The sequence below is a fragment of the Tachysurus fulvidraco genome, chromosome 5, assembly GCF_022655615.1.
Source record: "Tachysurus fulvidraco isolate hzauxx_2018 chromosome 5, HZAU_PFXX_2.0, whole genome shotgun sequence".
Classification (NCBI taxonomy): Eukaryota; Metazoa; Chordata; class Actinopteri; order Siluriformes; family Bagridae; genus Tachysurus; species Tachysurus fulvidraco.
Window position 1 is genome coordinate 29,881,886 of NC_062522.1, and position 17,613 is coordinate 29,899,498.

The 17,613-nt window shown below is 38.2% G+C and overlaps 1 protein-coding gene across 2 annotated transcripts in view; it reads left to right on the forward strand.

Annotated features, from left to right (window-relative positions):
* The window catches only part of cacna1ia (calcium voltage-gated channel subunit alpha1 Ia), a 203,121-nt gene that overhangs the window by 82,813 nt on the left and 102,695 nt on the right, over positions 1-17,613 (forward strand). For both annotated transcript variants that reach the window (XM_047814307.1, XM_047814306.1), the window contains exon 3: positions 14,774-14,885. In XM_047814307.1, the coding sequence (XP_047670263.1) occupies positions 14,774-14,885 (112 nt within the window). The remainder of the gene's footprint in view (positions 1-14,773; positions 14,886-17,613) is intronic.

Below are 17,613 nucleotides of genomic sequence, written 5' to 3' on the forward strand. Positions count from 1 at the left end.
TCTCTCCAATTCCAGAAAAGTTGCATGGTCCATTGTGTTCATATCCGCTGGGATGAGAAACATACTGCACTCCTTCACTGTCAGCAGTAAACGTACATCCAGAGAACTGCAGCTGTTTAACTGGCAGTCCGGTGACAAATCACGAGCATGACAGAAAATTCAATTTCACTGATTATGGTCACTCTTCTTTGTTCTCGTCTTCCTGCTGCTGTCTAGCCACCATCATGATATCTTTCTTTATTTTCAATTCCCAGTTTGTCTCTTTCAATCACAAGTCATGTATGAATCAAGACATTATTAAAAATGTATTCTGACTTATTAGACTGGAGACTCCTTCCAAAAAAAAAAAAATGCTGAACAAACGTCTCTTTGTCTAAACTGTTCGATCTGATCTATGTGGCTTTATGTGATGTTAAAATCGTTCGCCTCACACCTCCAGGGTTGGGGGTTCGATTCCCGCCTCCGCCTTGTGTGTGTGGAGTTTGCATGTTCTCCCCGTGCCTCGGGGGTTTCCTCCGGGTACTCCGGTTTCCTCCCCCGGTCCAAAGATATGCATGGTAGGTTGATTGACGTCTCCGGAAAATTGTCCGTAGTGTATGAGTGTGTGAGTGAATGAGAGTGTGTGTGTGTGTGCCCTGTGATGGGTTGGCACTCCGTCCAGGGTGTATCCTGCCTCGATGCCCGTTGACACCTGAGATAGGCACAGGCTCCCCGTGACCCGAGCAGTTCGCATAAGCGGTAGAAAATGAATGAATGAATGAATGAATGAATGAATGATAATAACTGCTCCTTAAGATAAACCTTGCCGTGTAAATGACTGTCAGAGGCACTGCTATAGAAACCTTCTGACCAATCAGATTTGATTATTCAACCTAAACCGTGAATTGAAATGATAATACTAATGATAATCATAATCATAATACACACCACTTACACATCCTCTCGCTATGGCAACACTATGCGGAATCCGTTTGGAGTATATTATACATATCATGCTACCGCTTTATTAGCTTTTATGTGTTATACAATTGCACTCCCACAATACACTTACCTTGTTGGTGCACCTTGTACCTGTAGGTGTACACTCAGAGGCTCTTTTTTTTTTCATGTACTATTTCTGCTAACGATCATCCGTTCTTGATCACGTGATCTCTTTTGCCTGGAATCATATAAAAAAAAGCATATAAAAAAAATCAAACACCTGTATATTTATAATATAATGGTAATAATGTGTACTTAGATTTCTGATGCACTGCTTTAACCTCCACTACAGCTTCCAGTGTCAATGCTAAGGACTTCCTGCCGGTGTCAGATGATTATTATAGAAGCAGTAGGCGACTGGTCAAGAGTTTTTTTTTTTTTCTTTTCTTTTTTTTCTCTGCAGCATCGAAAGGCAGCTGAGGACGGTGTTGTTAAAGACATTAAAAGGAGGTCTTTACACGTCGGCGCACACACGCATGCCAAATGAATGAGATCTAAAGCGTCTGTGTGAAAGCACAGGGCACCTTTCAGAGAGATGACAGATAAACAGCGGGATCAAAAAAAAAAAAAAAAAAAAAAAAAAGAATGGCTTCTAATTAGCACTACAAATCCTGTGGAATACGAGTGCATTAGCACATCCTAACTCACACATACACAAACAGCACTAATGTCCTCAAAGACCAGCGTTATTCAGATCCTCTGCTATTTCCTGCTTTTCTTTGTGTAGCAATCTAATTAAGATCACATTCTTCACAGTTTTATACAATGATTCATGAGCGCTGCCACATATTCTGTCTGGGTTTCAGAATTATAAAGGAATACTCCGGAGTCAGCTCATAAAATATCTGTCTGGGGCTTCTGCACTGTACCCGTGATTACAATGGCTAATAATTTTGATAGATTTCTCTGTAATGCCAAAAAAACCCAAAAAAAAACCAAAATGTTGTTACTCTAATCTTATAAAAGGTGTCCAAGGGCCATTATTGGGGGTGGGGGTGGGGGTGAATGAACATTTATAACATATTTCTATAACATTTTCATTCATTCATTAGTTCTCTACCGCTTATCCGAACTTCTCGGGTCACGGGGAGCCTGCGCCTATCTCGGGCGTCATCGGGCATCGAGGCAGAATACACCCTGGACGGAGTGCCAACCCATCGCAGGGCACACACACACTCATTCACTCACACACACACTCTCATTCACTCACACACTCCGGACAATTTTCCAGAAATGCCAATCAACCTTCCATGCATGTCTTTGGACCGGGGGAGGAAACCGGAGTACCCGGAGGAAACCCCCGAAGCATGGGGAGAACATGCAAACTCCACACACACAAGGCGGACGCGGGAATCGAACCCCCAACCCTGGAGGTGTGAGGCGAATGTGCTAACCACTAAGCCGTCGTGCCCTCCCTCCTGTATATTTTCATGATTTAAAATAAAATTAATTTATACACATGTATATAGTGTGTAATAAGATGTAAATAATCTATATACAATCATTCTGGGTTGTTGATTGGCCCTTGAGCATGGCCCTTATCCCTCTTTGCTAACGGGATGCTGTATCAAGGCTGATCCTGCGCTCTGACCCCAACCTTCAAAGTTGGAATACGTGAAGAAAGAATTTCACTGTGCTGAAATGTACATGTGACAATAATAACGTCTTCTTCTTTACATATGCACCAATCACACCTCTAGGCTTGGGGCTGAAGGTACTTTGGTTTACTCTTCTAGTCTAAAAACATCCGCTGTAAGCAGATTGGCATCTCAAAATTGTCTGTACTGTGTATGAATGGGTGTGTGATTGTGCCATGGGTTGAGTCCAGGGTGTCCCTTATCTTGTGCCCTGAGTCCCCTGGGATATACTCCATGCTCCCTGTGACCCTGTGTTGGATAAGCGGTTGAGAAATTGGATAGATGGATGGATGGATCTTAGCTAGAGATCTGTGAAATCCAATGAAGTTAATCATTTTGTTTTGTAGCTGCATAACATTGGTTTTATTTCTTAAAACATGAATAACGAATTAATTTAAACTAGTAATGACTGAATGAACCCTGGAAACACACCGTTTATTTAATGAACTTGGTCTTTGTTTGTATTATGTGCTTTATTTCTGATTCCTCGCTGAGGTAAAAGTAAAGACCCCCAGCTCAATACAACGTTTAACTTATTCTACAGATGCCCGGTGAATCTTTCTATCAAGTTTCTAAAAATACGGGTAAAAATATTTTTAAACAATAATGTACCTCCTGTTCACGGTTAAGAACACAATATCTTCTAATTGTGTATGCTAATATATTTGTATTTGGTCTCAGGAAAATAAATATTTTTTGCATCCATTAGTTTTGCAAAATGATTGCATTAATGTACAAAAAAGTGAAAATGAGCAGTTACACATTGGCAGAATAAAAGTCAGAGGATTGAAGAGGATTTGTTGCTCGAACCCTTCTCACTGACTGTATAACTAAATAATCGCAATTCTAATTGTGAATGCTAACGTTCTAATTCTCCCAGCCTCCATCTCTTCCTTCCTGCCTTATCTCAGCAAAGAGACATCATCTATTTGTGTATGAGAGTAAATCATCTCATGCCTGTGCAAGGTCACTGAGCCTATCTGTGTTCCTGCAGCTGTGGATTAGCTTCAGTGCTAAGCAGCTAAGCCAGAGAACTTGCTTGCTGCAGTATTTATGACCTAGCACTGCTGTCACGGCGCTAATTGCTACTGTAGCAATGCCATAGCAGGGAACGTAGCCGCTATGGTGGTGGTGTCAGATTGTAAAAGTTGAGGTTGAAATATTGTCAGAAACTGTTCTTTTGTGAAACTAACTGAGCTAGCGTATTTTGGAGAACGGCTTTTTTAGGTTGATTCGGCATCATAATTTTAAATAAGCAGTTTTTTTTTGCGAAGAAAAAAAAACAAACTTAAAATGAACATAATTAAAAATAAAAAGTTACTGAGTTAGATTGCTGCCTAGAAAGGTTGTACATAATACCTGGTAAAGTTACTTTCAGCATATTTTCTCTCATTTTCTCTTTTTTTTTCCTCTCTAAAACACTGAATGCTTGTTATATTGCCTTCTATTATATTTTCTTCTACTCTGTCCTTTTTTTTCTTACTTTTTTTGTCCCAATAGTGTTACCACAGCAACAGAGCTGCTGTCGTCTGAGCTAGGAGTCCTCTCGCACAGCAATTTGTCGCCGGAGAAAGGCTTGTTTGGGAAAAAACGTCTCTCATGTTGTGCCTGATGACAGCGTTTCATCAGAGGTGATGCAGAACTCTGCAACTAATGTGTCAGTCTTAAGTGTTACCAAATACAAACAAACACACGGTCAGGAGGCTAGAAAAGTAGTGATCGTCAAATATACATGGCTTCGTTTCACCGGGAACTCTGAAGGTGAAGGTGGGGGTGGAACCACGGTTTCTAATCATTACTCTTTACTGATTTCTCTCGCTGATGGTGGTTGAATACATTTGGCATTAAATTTGAAAGTGGAAATTTCCAACCACTTGCATTTTTTGTCCACCAATTGCATCAGTGTAAAAACGAATAAGCAACACTGTCACTGAGCAACAGAATATTTGTCTGAAATTAAGGACAGCACATAAAATGGGCTTTGTGTTTTTGAGTATTGTCCCTGCCAGATGTATTAAGACGTAATTTTCGGCATAATTAGGCCACATACTGTGTGAAAAACATGGCATGTTATGTACCAAACTGGTGTAATATGCAATTTAAGCCAGCAACAAGCAAAGTGCACTTCTCCGTCTCATACATATTCATTCCAGGGAGGCTTGCACAAAAAAAAGTTGACTCAAAAACAAAGTCGTGAAATGGAAAAGCGCAGCTGATTGCTTGTCCCAGTCCACGTACAAAACGTTGTGCAAATAGCCGCAGCCAGGTTTGCACCTGATTTTGTCCACTTAACAAAAACAAATCTAAATGAATACAGTGCATTTTCCCAATTCTCTGGTTTTACTGTGAATTTGCAATTCTAGTTTTTGTGGTTATGACAAATTGGTGAACAAAGCCTTCACATATGTTTTACTGCCTTTTAAGAATATCCGTTTAGATTCTTTTTAGATCCATTTAAATTCTTTTTAGATTCTTTTTTATGTAGCAACCTAAAATTATGTTCAATCCTTAGGCGGTTCTTCCCCAAACTGTTTGGAAACAAACACTTGTCTTGTATGTCTGTGAGTGATGTGGTTTACAGTTTCCTTTCATTTGATTGAAGAAACTCGAACCAGTCCCAACATGACAATGTCCCTGTGCACAAAGCGAGCTCCATGAAGACATGCTTTGCCAAAAGTGAAGTGAAGTGGAAGAGCTTAACCTGAACACCATTGAGATAAACTGCACCCCAGACCTTCTCACTTAACATCAGTGTCTGATCTCACTAACGCTCTTGTAGCTGAATGATCACAAATCCATACAGCCACAATCAGACATCTTCATTCCGAGTGCACTTAGTAGCCAATTCCAGGTGCAATTCATTTCAGAGACACTGCTTCAAAAGCAAATATATATATTTCAAATACACCTTTTTCCATGAATTCCACTCCAGATCCTACAGGGAGCATTAAGGACCTAGTGCAAGTGTAGCTGAGTGGTGCTTAAGGAATAAAGCATGACAGGGTATGATGGAAGTTGTTTGATGTGGTCCAACGTATACTGTATCTGTTTATCTTCCTGGAAGTCTGGAGTACAGAAAAGCAATCTGTTCCAGTTTTATTTTAGATTTAAATGCATTAGCCTTGTAGGTTTGGTTGGACCAAGAGCCAAGGCAGATCCAAAGATCAATAGAGTTCACTTTCAAAAACAACTCACATGTATTGACAGACTTCTATAAATTTCCCCAACAGTTTAAAGAATGATTGGACTCTTTGAAAGAGATGACAGTCTGTTGGAGACTGTGGGTGGTTGGCGAAGTGGCCAATGCTGACACAAGCACATTTGAAGTAAATGGAAAGTCGCCATTGTTGTTCATGTCTCCGCGGTTTGAGTAGATACAGAGGGAATTATTTGCATTTTAATGAGTAGCCTTCAAAGAAGCAATTGCTTCAATCGGTCTTAGTCCCTGACCTACTAACTAGCATGAAGATATGATTTGACAGAGACCACAAAGCACTTCTGTAAGTCTCTCTGGAGGAAGAACTTTGCTAAAATCTCTATGACGTTTGAATAGTACCTCACGATATATTGTATAGAAAAGAAATTGCAATGTTTTATAAGAATATTTTAGTATAATCCCTTGAATATTCAAAGAAAAAAGAAACCTGTGAGTACTGTAACATTTCAAAGAAATTTCATCTTAAGCAACAAAATCTCATTTTTAGAAGAATTCTTTGCTGGGAGTGGCAACACCATAGCACAGAATGAACAAATACACTAGCATTTATGCTAATGATTTACCTGAAATTAATAAAATCTCAGCTAGACTAGCGAGCTGTGAGCGATTGTAATTTGCATGTGTATGCAGAAGAGGGTAGATATTCTGTCATGACTCAGCCCGGACTTTGGCCACGTGCATCTGTTTACGTTCTTCGTCACGTGTCTGCCCCGCCTTCGTCTGCTCCTCCCTGCCTACACACCTGTTTCCTATTGTGATCACCGTGTCTATTTAACTGTGCCGCGTTGCCTTGTGCATCGCGGAATCTACTGTTGTCCTGTCCTGTCTTCAGTCCATGTCCTGTTTCCAGTCCGTGTCCTGTTTCGTGTTCCCTTTGTTATTAAATCCTGTTTGTTTGTCTATCCTGTGTTTGGGTCCGCTTCCTTACCCCGCGTCATGACATATTCATTCCCTCTAAATTTGTTCCACTGCCATGTGATGCACCAGGAGCAACAGTTTAAAAAGACACAACTGGCTGTCTTCAGGTTTCTTGGAAAAAGTTACACAGGCTTTTTCCTCCCTGGTTAGAAGCTGTTATGACAGACGAGAGGTGACTGATTGGGGGGAATTTGCAGGTGGCAAAAAATGAAAGATGAAAACTAAGACTATTGCATGAAGCTACCAAACTCCAGACTTCTCATAAATCTGTCAAATGGCAAAAAAAATTTTTTTTTGAGAACAGGGTTGTACATTTAACCATCTATATTTGAAGTCGATATCAAACATCTAAATATAGAATAAAAGAATGAAAAAGCTTCTTTTTCTTCTTCTCACAATCATCATGAGGTATGTCATAGGGCTGAATATGTTGATGTAACAAGCTTGAGTGAAAGTAAATGAGTGGAAATAAAAAGTTAATTTTTTACTTCATAACATGTAGAAGAAAATGTACATGGTAAAGCACATAAATAAATGAGAATTATAATCGTTGAATTCCAAGAATAAGTTGGTCAAGCACTCTATTAATCATTGATATGATGGATTTGAAATATACACACATTTTAATGTCAACACGATCGACATCACCTAATCCACCTTTCTTCCAGTTTTCTCTCTATATCCTTGTTCTTGGATTTTCCTTCTATACGGAATGTGTTCCCCATTATAGCGTTTGTTGTTGTTGTTGTTGTTGTTGCTGGTGTTGTTTTCCTCCCCTGCCTCCAGTGAAATTTGTATCACCTCAATTTTTTCATGAACTCCACAGCAATATCTTTCATTACAAACTGTAGAACAGACACGCCGGAGTGTTTCTCAGGTCTCGCCTATTGTTGTGTCCCATGCTGAGACACATGCATTCCTGACAAGAGCACCTCTGAGACAACTTGTAGTGCTGGAGTATGTCATCAATTCTCTGCCATTCTCTCAATTAACGTTATTTCTCCAAGAACTTCTGTTGCCATGGAGATCAGCGTGTTCATACGAATGTGTCACCACAGAAACAAAGGGAGCCTGGTGAGCTGAATTTGTCATCATAGGTCACTGGTGTTTCTCAACATATGTTCTTGTGTTCCTTGTATCATAATCAAATCGAGTTCTTCCATATTTGTGAGATTCTAAAAAAAAAAAAACAAAAAAAAAAAAAAGAGAACCAAATATTCGTTTTTTTGTATAAACACCATCTAATGTGGAAGATTGTTCTGACATTTTATTTTCTCAGAAATAGGTTCTGAAGTCATTTCTGACTAAATAGCAATTGCAAGCACTGATAGCAAGCCTTCTCACTCTTACATACTGTATGCATGTTCAACTTTCAACCTACTGTAGCAAGAACGTTCATTCCCTGAATACAAGTTAATTCTTATCAGTGTTATTACATAATGCCCTTGAATTAATTAATTAATTATCTTTTCATTGAACATTATACTAGGATAGTGACTCTATCCTGGAAACCACGTCTCCTTAACAAATTTTAGACGTAAGGTTCGATTCCATCGACTTAACCGTTGCCTATATTCAGAGCAATGGAACACAAAAGCATTCGCAATTCAAATTCCTCCCTGAATGGAAAGGATGGCATGCTCTCTTTCAGTCCCATCAATCCCAGCTACATTAGCAAGTCATGGACCTTTGTAAGCCTGTGTAAGTAGAAGCAGGAACATAGTCCTTCCTTCAAATTTGTTCCACTGCCTTGTGATGCAGCAGGAGCAGCAGTTTGAACTTCAGGTTTTCTTAAAGAAGCAAATGTCAGGTATCATCCTTCCAGGTTGCTACAAAACAAACAAAAAAAAAAAACAAAACAAAACAAAAACTATTGCATAAACCTACCAAACGTCTTCCCCATCAATCCATAAAATAAATCCATCATTACACGAACATGAGTTTTTGTTTTTTGTACAGTTGTACAGGATCACTAAAAAAAACAAAAACCTGCTATGAGCTCACATGGCTACTTGACTGTATCTTTCTGTAACCCCAGACTGAGGTTAATGGCTCTCTAAGCCAGCAGTCCCTCCTAGTTCTGCCTGCAGTGTTGCCTAATTAAATATCCGTGTTCACGAGCTTTGCAAATGAGCTAAGCGGTCCTGAGGAAGGGACACTCTTGTCAACGCTAATTTAAATAAATATGGAGTGAGAACGAGAGAAGGAAGTAGATTCAGTTCAGGCAGAAAAACACAGCATCAATCATATCTTCATTCTCTTACAGTCTTTACCATATGGGTAATGGTTTCATATATTTCCCACAATGCCAGTGGGAATTTGGTATGTTTAAGATTGAAATTGTTTCTATTGTTGTTGAAGGTTTCATGGTAAACTTCGCCTTTAAGACATTCTCACAAATAATCATATGTTTGCCCATGCGATTATATGAGTAGGAAGTGATTACATGTGGGGCAAAAGTTACACCTTGAAATTACCCATGTGGACTCAAGTAATAGTCTGACATCATTTGAATTACTGAATTGAAAAATGAATGAATTCTGTCAAAAATCACTCATGAAAATAAATCAGAACGAACAAATGATTTTGTAAAAAAAAATCACGTGACAATATATAAAATGTATGTAAAAAAATGTACAAAATTTTGTGTTAAAAGAAAGATATAATATGATAAGAAATCACATATGAAAAATATCACGTCGAGACACTGATTCGTTTACAAAAAACATACAGGAGACTAAATCATTTTTAAATAATTAAATCATTTTTAAATTAGCATGAAAAAAAATGAAGCTTGTTTACAGCAAATCTGTGAGTAATTGATCACATGTAAAAGAGATCTCAAGTAATTTGGACATGTAAAAATCATATTATTGTAAATTACATTTGTAGGAATAAAAATAAATATAAAAATAAACAAGTCATGGAAAAAAATCAATCATGGAAACGAAGGTTTAATGAATCATTTGTAAAGATGTTGAAAAAACACCTGAAAATATCTGAAAACATAATGTAAAATTCTTTCTGAAGGCTTGATCTGATCTAACGTTAGCATGCTAACGTTGCATAATTTAAGACAATCTCCTTTAACATGTCCTTTCCTTTTCAAAGCATTGTAAAGCTTACATTTAACACTGCTGCACCAGTTGTGTATGTCGGGGAATGTTAGGTCATTCTAGCAAAGGTTTAATAGACTCATTTTTCCACCGAGATGGCAGATCTCCTAGAGCCTGGCTCTATTTTGGCACCCAATCTGTTCCTGTAGACACTCTATTTCAGATAGAACCTCATCACAAACCAATGGGTGTCATCTGCTCCATTACTAAAAGACCATCTCAGAAAGAAAAGCAGATCTCCCACTTTTAACCCTGTCTTCATCCACTTAAAGCGAGGTAGTACACTGACCCTGGGTTTATCTCCTCTCGCGCGAAGGAAGATTCCCCCAGCCGTGACTATCATTAATCCTATAGTAAGGATGAGAAGTGTGTGCAGCTGTTGATTTCAGACAGAAACTTACCCCAGGCATTGACTTCATTACTGCATCATTCAGGATTTTTAAAATACCAGAGAATTATCAGTCTGATAATAACTGATTAATGGTATGAGATATCTGGAACTGTTTTTTTTTTTTTTTTTTTTCCAAAGCCAAGCACCTTGTCTGACTAATTTGCTGTGGTGGAAGGCTGACTATTGGAACGTTAGCATAAAATGCCATTGTATACTAAACTGTTACAGCGGAGGGACAGCCAAGGTTGGCGTCCCAACTCCGTCGGCCAAGGTTGGCAACAACTTGCTAATGAGCTGTCAGAAAGAAGGAAGGAGGAGGACGGAGGGAGAGAGAGAGAGAGATGTAAAGATTTAGAGAAGAAAGGAATGAAGAGGGAGTTAAATAATAAGCTAGTGTCCTTAAGAATTCAGGTAATTTTCTTTAAATGAGAATAGGTCAAAGTACAAAAAAGGAGTAGAAGAAAAGGAAACAAAAAAGGTCTTTAAATGGATTTTTATAATGAAGGACAGCACCAGTCGTCCTGATAAGGAGAATTGAGGGCCATATTTTAAGTACAGTTCTTAGTAGTTAGCTAGATTTTCTGTTTCCTTTAGTTTTAGAGCATTATAGCCATCAAATGGTTTTTAAACTACTACCATTTTACTGAAATGTCGGAACTTGCTTGTCGGAGATATATAAAGAATAAATATGTGAAGAATAAAAGATGATTCATGCTGTTTTAGAAAAATAATTGGCTCTTATACCATGACTGTATTTATTTATTTATTTATTTATTTTACCTTTGCTTTCTATCTTTATTTATTTATTTCTTAATTTCACAAATGGCATCCTGGTCATAAAATCACCCAAATAAGAAAAAAAAAATTCATGCTAACAAAACTAAAACATTGCAACCTGTAAACTCACTCAGCTAGCAGTTATGCTAACACTTTTGCCCCGCAGATACAGTAGCTTATTTTCTTCTATCTAACATATCAGATATCCTTGTGATACACACACACACACACACACACACACACACACACACACACACACACACACACACACACACACACACACACACACACATACACACACACAGCAAAATTGACATCTTAGCAAGTGATAACATCTTTTATCTAATCAAACTAGCTGTATTGCATTATTTTTAAGCTTTAAAATGTTTTATTCTCTCGGCAGCTCATTGTGTGCTTTTACTGGAAATCAATACTTAGAATTAGTTTAATAATCTGTCGATTGAACAAGAAAACAAAAGATCTTGGAATAAGAAGTAAATTTGATTTTTGCAGTGCACACATTTGCACCTAAGAGGCGATTTAGCACAGTCCACCTACTAGCATGTTTCAGGAGGTGGGAGGACAAATTGATTTCTCTCAGTGTCAATGAGCTTAACCTTAGAATCGTTCTTTCTGTGATGACAGCATAGCTTGTGTGTTTGTTGTTTAGCCCAATGAGTCACCTGCCTTTTCATACATGTGTGGGTGGAGAGTGACATTGTCACTGCCTCGGTGTTCTGTCTATAGGATATTGGTTCGAAAAGTCTCATAGTGTGGCTTCAGGAAACCATGGGTTTGGGAAATGAGGAAAGAATTTAAGAGGAAGAGCTAAAAAAGGGAGGTGATGGATGGAAAGAAGGAAAGAGAGAACCTGGGAAATGTGAGATTGTTAAACGGGTATGCTAGATAGCTCTGAGTTGCTTAACTTTGTGTGTGTTTGTGTGTGTGTGTGTGTGTGTGTGTGTGTGTGTGTGTGTGTGTGTGTGTGTGTGTGTGTGTGTGTGTGTGTGTGCGCTTTTTGTGTCTTTCTGTGAAGATGTTTTTTTTTTAACAATTTCTATTATTAAAAGAACTATACAAATTAATTTAGGTGAAGTGTGTGTGTGTATGTGTGTGTGTGTGTGTGTGTGTGTGTGTGTGTGTGTGTGTGTGTGTGTGTGTACATGTGTCTTTCTCCACAATTAATTTGAATTAAAAAGAAACTGTACAATTAAATTGAAGTGAATAATGTGTGTGTGTGTGTGTGTGTGTGTGTGTCTTTCCTTAAAGCTGTTTTTTTTAACGATTTCTATTATTAAAAGAGCTGTACACATTCACAAATTGAAGTGAATTGTGTGTGTGTGTGTGTGTGTGTGTGTGTGTGTGTGTGTGTGTGTGTGTGTGTGTGTGTGTGTGTACGCCTTTCTGTAAAGATGTTTTTTAACAATTTCTATTATTAAAAGAACTGCACACATTCACAAATTGCAGTGAATTGTGTGTGTGTGTGTGTGTGTGTGTGTGTGTGTGTGTGTGTGTGTGTGTGTGTGTGTGTGTGTGTGTGCATGTTTCTGCTCATTTATATGCAGGTTCTGTTTGTCTAAGGGCAAGTAACAGTATATATTGTATAAGGGATGCTGTGTCGCTTTGTATGTGTGTGTGTCAGTTTTCTGTATCATAAACATTCATATGAAAAAAACAACAACTCCATTTTCACTTTACTTCAGGCTGCCGTCGCCTCTGTGACCTTTATGGACAAATGGAGTAAGTGAGATGAGGAAAGAAGAAAATGTAGCCCATAAACTGTGTCACTAGCACTTTATTTGATCTCACTCAAGGCTACAGCTTCGGTTCTGCTCAGTAAACACACATCAGTACGTTCTAGAATAATAGACTGTATAATTCTTTTCTACATTTTACATCTCATCCGTATCATTCAATTCAGCCTTTTTTTTGCTACACTACTCACAGATCGTGCATATCGTTCCACTTCCTCTCCACATTTCTGTGCTGCTGAATTTTTAATATCGAGAGAGAAAAAGGGAATTCGTTTGTTTGGATGTGGGTGATGTGTATTAAAGCATAACAAGCCCCCGATATCATCTTATCATTTCCATTTTTTGTTTTTTCCGTGCATTTTCTCTTTCAGTCGTCTTTAATCTGTCTCACTTGTGTTTCACAGTCGATTATATGTTTACCACATGCGATTATATAGATTATATGAGTAGGAAGTGATTACATGTGGGGCAAAAGTTACACCTTGAAATTACCCACATGGGCTCAAGGAATCAGTTGACATCATTTGAATAAAAATCGAATTAGATCATTGCAAAAATGAAATCAATTAAATAAAATCACTGACCATGTAAATAAAACGAATGAATGTAGAAGAAAAATTAATAAACTCTGTCAAAATCACACATTAAAATAAGTCAGAATGGACAAATAATTTTTTTGAATAAACATGATGGGAAAAACAAAATTGTGTAAAAAAAATACATAAAAAATCACAGGTGATGAATAAAATAAAATATTTAAAATTGGGTTTCTATACAACAGATAATGTGCTAAAAAATCCCATGAGAAAATCATCTAAAAAACATTTGTAAATAAATAAATAAATAAATAAATAAATAAATAAATAAATAAATAATTAAATACAGGTGAATGGAGAAATTTTTACTTTTTTTTTTTTTAAAGTAAGAAAAAAATGTGAGTAATGAATGACATGTAAAGCAAATCCCAAATAAATTTGCATGTAGATTAGACGTGTAAATATTTTTATTGTAAATTATATATTGTAGGGAAAAAAAAATATGTGTTGAAAAATATATTTTAAAGGAAAGAATCAAATCATGGAAAAAAAATTCAACACCTGAAAATATGAGAAAAAATAATGGGAAATTCAGGAAATCTTTTTCTGTAAGGCTTAATACGCTAAGCATTTAAATGTTCATGAAAGCTGTAAAAGTGATCCCGACTTACCGTATACATTCTGTTAGCTTGCTAACGTTGTGCAATTTAAAACAGCTCTAAGATTAAATGCTTACTGAAGATATGTGAAATGAGTGACAGAATGAATTTTGTCCTGGTCCTAAGAAGATAACGAAGTGCCGGCGTTGGAATATTTTAATGAGTATAATTAACTTGGGCTCGTGGATCAGACGACTGAGTGTCACGTTGTCCTTTTGCTTTCTTTTTTACATCATGTGCTTCCAGTACGTTATTTACATTTCCATGGACTTTTGTTTCTCTTCTACATCCTTGTTCTGTCATTGTTCTGTTTCCTCGTTACCTGATTGTGGCCACCTGCTCTATGTTTGATTGGTAATTAGTTTGTTTATGTACACCTGGCTGTCGGTTTGTTCGATTGCCAGGTCTTAGTAAATGTTATAAAGAAATTTTGTTAATTTATTTGTTGGTGTTCCTGTTTAATCCATTTAGGATTATGAATGATCCTAGTTAGACGATTCTAGTTAAAAGATCCTTACAAAAAGGATCTTTAAGGTATTTACTAACGTATTTACCTGAGATTATTCTATGAACACCATACATAGCATTATAAGCAATGCATAGCCTGAAAATTAACCTAGCATTAGCATAGCATTAACCTACTGTAGCACTAGCATAGCATTAACCTGAAAATTTCTTGCATGTGAAGCAACATCAACAATCTTGTGATCTGTGGCTTAATATTCTAATAGAACTCCAAAGTATTAATCAGAATTCATCCGAGTTGGCCTTAACTATGACTATGCACATGGTTTGAGCGAGTGAGTATGATGGTGATCCTGTTGAACTGTGTGACCCTGGGGATGTACCAACCGTGCGAGAACATCGACTGCTCCTCACATCGCTGTCAGATCCTGCAGGTGAGAATTCCTTAAGTCTCTTAAATACTCTTTCTTACTCAATCAATCAATCAATCAATCAATCAATCAATCAATCAATCAATCAATCAATCAATCAATATGTACCTGGATGTATGCTATAGTTATAGTTAAATAATTACTACAGTATGATGCCTGAAGATCTATAATGTAGCATAATGATGTGGTCTAAAATTCATTATTATACAGAAGTACACGTGTGTTAATTTTGTTACCTTGAATGCTGCTTATCTTCACATTCACACACTACTAGTATTCATTTCAGACTATCTCCCTGTCTTGTTATAGCTATGGATATACCTGCCCTTCAACCCTAAGCAAGGACTTATGGAAGCATATACAGTATCAGTGATAATAACTAAAGGATAAAAATAAGTATCGTGATCATGACATTGAGCTATGTGACTGTGACAGATTAGATTTTTTCTTAGATCTTAGATCATGACATTGAGTAACCAGGCAAGGAGTAGAATAATCAAAAACAGAGGGCGTTAGAATAAATATATCGTCAAGAGAAGTCGACAGGCATCTTGCTGTAAGAATGCATTCAAATCAGGTTCTCTTAGTGCATATCTGAACCAAGGCACCGAATCTGGAAGGTACCTAAAGATTTTTAATGTTATACGCTTCTCTTCTGTGCCATTCCACAGAAGCAGGATAATTTCTAGCCGTACTGTAAGTACAACTAGAGAAGAATGACAATTGGTGTACATCTAAAAAAAAAAATAATTAAGGTGGGGGAGGAGGAGGAGACAGGTTGATTGGCATCTTTGGAAAATTGTCTGTAGTGTGTGTGTGAGTGAATGAGAGTGTGTGTGCCCTGCGATGGATTGGCACTCCGTCCAGGGTGTATCCTGCCTTGATGCCCGTTGACGCCTGAGATAGGCACAGGCTCCCCGTGACCCGAGAAGTTTGGATAAAAGGTAGAAAATGAATGAATGAATGAATGAATGAAATTCAACCTGCATTTTTGCCAAAACAAAACTAGAACATTTAGCACCAAATTTCCTTCGCAGTAAGGACAGAATTTTTTTTGCTGTTGTTTTTTTTCAATACATCTGTACCTCTCAGAGATCAAAACCCAATTTCAAGCACGCAAACATACACCAATGGTATCTTTCCATTCAAGCCTTTGGTGTGCTATCTATAGCTGCATCACTCCTGCTTTAACCCTAGGCTGCTGATGTCTATCATAAGTCGATCAAAAAGAACTCCACTAAAGCTGTTCTTGTGTTGCTGCTGGTTATAGTGAGACATGTGCAGGAATTATCCCATTTCTCTTAGATTCTTATCCAGTCCTTATGTATTCTTTTGTGTTTTTGTCAAAGCACTTTGTAAAGATCTGACAGAAATCCAAAACTAACAGGCCCTCCTGTTTCAGCTCACTGAGGCTTTGATATAACAATGCTTCCTCAAGTGGGATGGAATTATACAAAATTAACACTTGGACTGGATGAAAGCATCTTTTCGTGCCCTAAATAATTCTGACCACTCCTGGCTTCACTCGTAGACACTTTTGACCGATCCTGACAAGTCCTGCAGGAAGTTGCCTCCCACTTCCAGAGAAGGTTCACCAAACCATCTCACTCCCACAGATATTCTTAACTAATCCTGCCTAATACTGCATAAAGTTTGACCAGTCCCACCCATTTTTTCTGTAGAAAATTTGACCAATCCCGCCTACACCTGCCTACAAATGATGACCACTCCTAACCACTCCTGTATACATTCATTCATTCATTCATTCATTCATTCATTCATTCATTTTCTACCGCTTATCCGAACTTCTCGGGTCACGGGGAGCCTGTGCCTATCTCAGGCGTCATCGGGCATCGAGGCAGGATACACCCTGGACGGAGTGCCAACCCATCAAAGGGCACACACACACTCTCATTCACTCACGCACTCACACACTACGGACAATTTTCCAGAGATGCTAATCAACCTACCATGCATGTCTTTGGACCGGGGGAGGAAACCGGAGTACCCGGAGGAAACCCCCGATGCACGGGGAGAACATGCACACTCCACACACACAAGGCGGAGGCAGGAATCGGACCCCCAACTCTGGAGGTGTGAGGCGAATGTGCTAACCACTAAGCCCTCGTGCCCTCCCTCCTGTATACACTCTTGAGCAAATTCAACCACACCTACAATATAACCCAGATTTTCAAAAAACGTAACATAAATTTTATAAGCACCCAAACTGGTCCTGTTTTGGTCCTGAGTCTGCAAGCTCACTCACCCAATTCCCCAGTTTGATCATTTCATACACACACTCAAAGCCTGGAGCAATCAGAGCACACATACACACATGCCACCACATTACATTCACGAACGAAAAAATTGCTCAGACATGAATTCCCCAATGAAGAGGACACACAAGTCTCTCTCTGACATACACACAGCACAGCTGTGCAACTTTCTGAATACTGGTAATGTAACAGGAACTCCCTTACCAACCTGTCCATGAGCACATCCTTCCTTCAGACATGTTTTGATACTTAGCTAGAAGGAATGTGCGGCTGTCTGCAGGATAACATTTTCTCAAACCTTTGAGCTGATGTAACACTTGAGCGTCTGAGTGGGCGGACATTTTATCCAGGCTCTTTCGAGCACCTCGAACCAAATTCATGATCTGGGTCACAACACAAACTTGAGAGGACTTTGCAGGCAAATCTGTTCCTGTTATCCACAAATTAGCCAAGCT